Raw genomic sequence first — 7205 nt, 5'->3', positions numbered from 1 at the left:
AAGGCAATCAATTCATCCCTGGACATTAAATGAAATTTGTCTCCATTCAGTGACCAAAACATTGCTCCTGTAATGGAATTAGTCCAGAAAAGGATGAAACTGCACGTCAGATATTTGTTGCAGCACCGTTCCCTCCTGCAGCTGCGTGCATTGTTTGGTTTAATAAGACAACAGCACAGCAGACTGGAGGTAATTTCCTGAAGGGATCATGCACCTGGGCCCTGCAGGACTCTGGTCAACCCTGCTTAACAGGAAATCTAAGAAGCTTACAGACGACTAATGCCCAAATGGCCCCAGGTATCTACAGTGGGAACAAAAAGAGCCTTTAAGTACAGTCTGAGAAGTGACCATGAGGGGAAAACCAGATGACTGCAACAAGCATCATGTGGCAAAATCACTGAGGACACACTTTGAAGGGTCAGTGAGGCTGCAGATTTTAGAAAAACATGTTTACTTCAAATGGCATAAAATCATCAGCTGAGGAAACGTTTGACAGTACAAATATTCAGTAAATATTAAATACTGTACATGACTTGGTTTAATCCCTACAAAGGATGTGACCCTCTGATCAGAGGGGACTTAAACAGTCCGGTTTGGTTTGAGCAGCAGGCGCACAGAAAGCCATGGTGACAGCTCATTGTTCTCCAGCACAAAGGAGCGGTTTCACGTCCCTTTACGCAAACCCTCCTGCCAATCCACCGGCGCCACACTGACAACAAAAACCATGTGCAAAGGAAGAGATATCAAGGTGTTCAGATCAAAGTTCATCAATTTTAAAGGATAGGCTTTCAACTCCAGGAGCAGAGTCCCTGTGGACTGTGAGAGGCAGAGGCAGCTGCAATTTCACATTTTTAAAGAAAAGTCTCATTAATTCCAAAGCAATGCACTCATCTTTTATATTCTGCTTCAATAAGTGTCCATATTTTTAAAATTAACATCTATAACTCCGGATTTTATTGGCATTCCTGAGGAAGCATCACCTCCAGGACTCTAATTGAACTTGACGCAGCAGCAGGCCTTCACTGGTGCGCGCTTTGCACGATCATCCATCATCTTCTCTGCGGTCAGAATGATGTAAAGTTTGGTGTCAGCAGCCCTTAAGGTGCGGGAGTGCAGAAAGTTTGTCCACCTTCCCCAAAGCAGCGGCGTTCTCCACTCCTTTCAGCCACTCTTTGCATTTCCTCACCACCGTCTCATCCACGTCCCCGTCCTCCTCCTCGTACTCCACGTCGTCATACTTGTACTGGTCGTTGAGGAGAGATATCTTAACGATGGCGGTGATGTCCTGCTCGGCGTGCTCCACTTTCCCCACAGGCACGCAGCCCTTGGAGCCTCCGTGCGCCTTTTTGGTCGGGAAGACTCGCCTGTGTCGGAAGTCCGTGGAGGCGCAGCATTTCTGCTGCTTCGCCATCATCTGTTTTTCTAGATTTCGTTTCTGGATGACAAGGATGGCTTCAGGAGTGAGGCTGAGGGTAAACTGGATCTCCTTCTTGCCGTCCTCTTTTCCGTGGAGCTGTCTGGCGGAGTCCATGGAGCTGGAGCGCCGGACTCCCTCCGAAGAGTCCTGAGGTTTGGGCACCGAGAGCCAGGAGCATTTTCCCTGGATCTCCTGGCCGGAGCCGGTCTTCTGAGAGGGGCTTTTGCTCTTCTCTTGCTGCGGGGCTTTCCGCCCCAAAGTCCTTAGATTCGCAGATGTCCAGGAAAGGGTCTGCTTCTCCTTTTCTGACACCGCTTTCTCCCTGCCGGGTTTGCTGGTGAGCTCAGTCTGAGGAGGCACTGCGTTGGCTTTCTTTTTCCCAAATAGATCCCTGCCGGGAGAGGAGATCCGCTGGTGGAGGCTGATCGGCGGAAAAGGCATTTTTGTGTGTGTGTGTGTGTGAGGAATGACTCAGGATATCAAAAAGTGCAGAAGAGGAAGCCCTGCGTGACGCGACGAGCGGCGCATTCTCCAGCAGCAGCAGCGCGGTGCAGAGAGGCTGCAGTGCACCTGTTGTCCACACCGAAGCTGGAGTTCAACTGGTGCACGCTGAGAGCCCGGCTGCTTTATGGGCGAGCAGGCGAGAGGGGGCGTGGCCTAAGGGAGCAGCTCCAAACAAAGCCATAAAAATCTGATGATGTCATTTTATCATTTCCAATAACTTCCTGAAACGATGAGCCACAGCCACCTCAAGTCCCCCTCATCTGGTTCTCACAGCATCTCTGCTGCTCTGCGTTGGACCGGATCCCACACAGAGAGTCACAGAGTTTAATGGATGAGGCAGCCAGAGCAGGAACAGGAAACAGTCTGTGAATCTGCAAACTTTATATATAAAACATCTTTGATTAACTTTCCAGATTGTATTTATACGTATATTTTAGAAAAAAAAAATCCTTTGACGCTCTTTTTCATCATCTTTGTTTTCGGAGTGGGTCATTACTTTGTATGGTATATATTCGTATTAGTGCTGTCAGGCGATTAAAAAAATTAATCTAATTAATTACAGGATTTGTAATTAATTAATCTAATTAATCGCATTTTAATCCCATATCTGCTTAAGGTCCCAAAATAAAGAATTTGAATTCCAGGACATTAAAATTACATTAAAAGACATTTAAAAACATTTAAAAATACGGTGGGAATATATACAACACATTTTTAGGTACCCTGAGGCATAAGGAACACATGAAAAAAGTTTTATGGTTCTATTTTTACAAAATCTACACAGTCCTGCACTTAAGATAAGCTGATTTGATTTTTAGGACGGTTTTTGCTTCTGTCACTTTTTACTCGATGTGGACTCAATTTTCACTGCAATATGAACTTCTATACTTCTATGAGGTCAGGAGAACCAGGGCTAAAGGCTAAAAACTGTGAGGAACTATGTACAAAACACTTAATTCAAGTCTTGGATCAAAGAAAAGTGAAGTATTCTCAGTTTTACATGCTCTGAACACACAAACTGTTGCTGATTGGTGCAGAGCAGCCCCAAGCTGAAACATGACACCAGGAAGATGGAAGCAAATTTTCAAAGAATGCTTTAGATTTAAATACAATACAAATATCGATCATTCAGGGCTTGTTCAAAGCAGTAAAGAGTGTAAAACTACCTGTTTTTTACAGAATAGAGCAAACGGTTGATTTTCTGTAGATTTTCAAAAAGGACAAATGAATAAAAGAGATGTGGACGGCAGTCCCCTTAACAGCGCTCTCTCTTCCCCCTGGTTCAAAGCATGTTGCTGACGTCAGGTGTGATACATTCAGGGGCCGTCGGAAATTTGAAAATCTGACGAGAACACCACTTTTTTCATGTAGGACAAACGGTTTGTAAATGCTAGACAATTGAAAATAAGTGCATCTTTGAACGCCTCGCGGGTTTGGGATCCAGATTAATCTGCGTTAATTTTTATGACGCGTTAATTTGCGTTGTAATTAATTAATCTAATTAAGGCGTTAAAATGACAGCCCTAATTCATATGGTATATGGTTCATTTCTTGGTCGTGGACACCAAACTGTTTTTTTTTTCAGTGACATTTTTTACTACTTTTTTCTCCTGTGTTTGTCTGGAGATCCTACATGTAACCATGGCTGCATTGTTTACATGTGAAATCAGCTGTTATCAGCCTGTAGCTTGTCAATGCTAACTGGTGCAAGGCCTGATGTTTCCCACAAGGTGAGGGGAAGGAGGTGAGGACAACGTGCTGGTTCTCATTCTTCATTGCTAGGCTCTGCCTGTAGCTGCCTGTTACAGCAGCTCTCTCTTTGTCCGTTTCTTGTAATTTTTTTCGTCTCTTTTCATAATCTTTTTATTTGGAGTGGATCATTACTTTGTACGGTTCATTTATTGGTCATGGACACCAGACTGGTTTTGTCTTCAGTGATATTTTTACTATTTTTGCTCCTGTGTTTATCTTGAGATCCTACATGTAACCATGCCTGCATTGTTTACATGTGAAATCAGCTGTTAGCAGCCTGTAGCATGTCAATGCTAACTGGTGCAAGGCCGGATTTTTCCCACAAAGTGAAGGGAAGGAGGTGCTGGTTCTCAGGTGTGAGCTAAGAAGTCACGACATTCCAGCCATCGTTACTGGGAACGAAAGCTCTGTCTCCAATAAGATGGACAAGCTAGCTGTGCTAACTCAGCAACAGAGGGAATACCAGACAACAGAGTAGCATCATGCTATTCATACACATGGCTAACGGAGCCAACACCAGACACCAAGAGAGAGCTGGGAAGAGACTGGACGGACTGCTGAAGAAGCTCAGTCCTGGACCTTTTTGCACTTTCTATACACTTTTATTTTCTTGATTGCTGCTGTGACTCCCCCTGAATTTCCTCTCAGGGATAAATGAAGTATTTTATCTTTAACATCAAATCAAAGTTTGCAATAATTCTGCAGAAATGACTTTTGTTTAATGCTTTTGGATGATGAAGAGAAAATATTTATGATAATAGGAGCAGTTTTTGGCAGAGTCCAGTTTGTTTGCTAATCAGCCTGAGAGGCTGAGGCGGTTTCTCTCTGTGAGCTGGGACAGACTCCAACCCTTGGACAAACCTGAATAGAATACAGAAAATGAAAAGGGGGACATCGTTATAATATTGTCTCACTCTTTTCCTGCTTTCATTTTAATGTCACATTTTATTTCTACAGATGTGCATGAGTCTCTAATTTGACCCATTCTGTCTCTAAATATAAACCTTGACGTGAAAGAAAAGACAAACAAACATCTTTTTTTGCTGCAGTTTCATTTAAATGAACCTCTCCCAGACGTCCGTGGCCTCTTGTCTTTTGTGTGTGTGTGGGTTACATACATCTGTGTCCTTGAACCAACAGAACATGTCCGCAGAACAAAGCAGCTCAGTCGTTAAAGTCAATAAAGTCTCGAATGACGACGAACTGACGTTTGGTGTTGTTTGTCGTTGTTCTTTCAGCCATGCAGCCAGTGAAAGACATCTGGGGAAAAAACACAAACAGCCCCGAGTATTGATTTCTCCTCCTTCCTGCTGCTCTCTGCACTTTCAATCAGACAGATCTACGATTGATTCGATGTGATTTGGTTCCCCTTAGTGTAGGAAATAAGAGGAAATCAATACCTGCATCAGGATTTATCGTTTTTAGATGGTTTGTTTGATATTGCCGATATTGCCACTTTAACCGTTTGAGAAACGTAATTTGATGAGTGTTACCAACAGCTTCAACACTGGGAGCTACATTAGGGCCCATGCCTGTTTTTAATACCTCATGTGTTGGAATCTGCTATTATTTCTATTTATTATCATGATTTGAATATATTTATGTTTTTCTTCCTTTTCTCATCTTTTCTTTTTCTCTTCTTCTCTTCTTTTCTCTGTGATACACTGCAAAATGTGATTCTGCACATTTGTTATCCTAGCATATTATTCTATGTCAATATGACAACAGATTACTGAAGTTGTTGTGATATCTCTCAATGATGTGTCGGCATCGTCTCTTGAAGGAATTCAGGTGGGCGTAGGATAAAGAAGTTATTACCCAGAATGCTTTTGTGAATTACAATTTTTTTTATCATCACAAGTACGGAGGATATAAAACCCAGACCGTCTGAGCTGAATAATATGATGTACTGTTCACTTTCCATGGTAAGGAGCAGGTGTCTGTTCTTCATGGCACAAACCTGATTTCTGAGCTCCATGACACAGACCGTTGGTCGATGAAATACATTTATAACATCAAACAACAACCTGAAAAAGCTAAGTTAACTAACAAAAATATTTAGGGTGGAGAACAAGAATTGAAAATGGGGGCATTACCACCATTTTATTATGTCATCTGACGTCACCAGCTCATGTAATATACTATTAAGTACTACAACATTATGGTATGAGTAAGTGAGAAATATTGTGAAGTAGCCTTCTAGTGGAAAAAGCAGTGTGTAAGTTGTCTGTGCATTTCTTGCTCTTTACATTTTTGTTATTTTGATCTTTTTGTTTGTTTTGTTTTGTTTCTGTTGTGTGTATACGTTGGTATCTGTGAGTATTAATTACTATTCCAGTAAATGGTAATAACAATATTAATTATATTAATTATAATGCTTATAACAATAATAAAAATTACTAAAACTAATAATGATACAATAATAATGATAATGATAATAAACATTAAATACTAATTGTAATAATACAGTAATAATAAGTTAAAATACAATAATACAAAGATAATATTAAAAAGTAATAGAAAATAATAATAATATTCTTTTTACAAAATTGGTAATTATATAATATAATATAATATAATAATAATAATAATAATAATAATAATAATAATAATAACAATAATAAAAATAGTAATAATAACAATAAAAACAATGACAATAATAATAATAATGATAATAATGATAATAATAACAATAATAATAATAATAAAAATGATAATAATAATAAAGATACCCATAAAATACTTACTTTAATAATACAATAATTATAAAAATATATTAATTTTAAAATAATATTAAAATAATAATAATAATAATAATAAATTTTTACAACATACTGTTTTTAGAAGTCTCAAAGTGCTTAGTAAGTGCTGGTATTGTTCATCAAAATCAATAAACTATAAATCATTAAAAAAAATCTAACAGATAGATAATCGTAAAAAAAAAGGTTAACGTTACCGAAAACTTAAGTTGAGTTCAAGTCGATGAAGTCCTTTGAACATCTACCTGAAGAAGTTTAGAAAACTAACAAGTTTACATCAACCAAACTAAGACAAAAGCTGACACATGACATCTCATTTAATCAAGATAACTGTCTCTATTTGTTAATATCCTTTATCAATTGAGTGTATTGTCCTGTCTTTTTTGTTCTTTTGGTGTGAATGAGTGTACATGAACGAGGTGTTTTAGTCGGTGAGTTGATCACTTTTGAGTATCTAAAATGTCTTTTCTTTTTCTGTACCCGCCTTATAAACAGAAAATCTGAGAAAAATATTTGACAAAAAAAAATGACAAGCTGAAAATGTAAGTTTCTCTGTCGTCAAAACATGATGCAAAGATCACTCCAGGAAATAAAAAACAAAACAAAACAGTTATTTAATCTTCGGTCCATCTGCAGCTGCAGAGGACACAGACGGGTTCAGGAGTCGGTTGTGGTGTGGGACTCCTCTCCGCTCTGACATAACAATGGATTAGACGTTATAAAGAGGAAACAGTTGGATGTCGACAGATTGATTGCTTCCCTTTCATCCTCAA

General features: G+C 39.4%; 1 protein-coding gene across 1 annotated transcript; it reads right to left on the bottom strand.

Annotated features, from left to right (window-relative positions):
• Positions 1-428: 428 nt before the first annotated feature.
• Positions 429-2039, bottom strand: prr18 (proline rich 18). The gene has a single exon (XM_074675128.1). The coding sequence runs from the start codon at positions 1856-1858 to the stop codon at positions 1088-1090; it is 771 nt and encodes a 256-aa protein (XP_074531229.1). The 5' UTR covers positions 1859-2039; the 3' UTR covers positions 429-1087.
• Between the last annotated feature and the right edge of the window lie 5166 nt (positions 2040-7205).

The sequence above is a fragment of the Halichoeres trimaculatus genome, unplaced genomic scaffold (assembly GCF_033239565.1).
Source record: "Halichoeres trimaculatus isolate MK-OKI-2021-1 unplaced genomic scaffold, fHalTri1.1 fHalTri1_scaffold_8, whole genome shotgun sequence".
Lineage (NCBI taxonomy): Eukaryota > Metazoa > Chordata > Actinopteri > Labriformes > Labridae > Halichoeres > Halichoeres trimaculatus.
The sequence above is the reverse complement of the archived record's forward strand: the minus strand, read 5'-3'. Positions and strand labels throughout refer to the sequence as shown.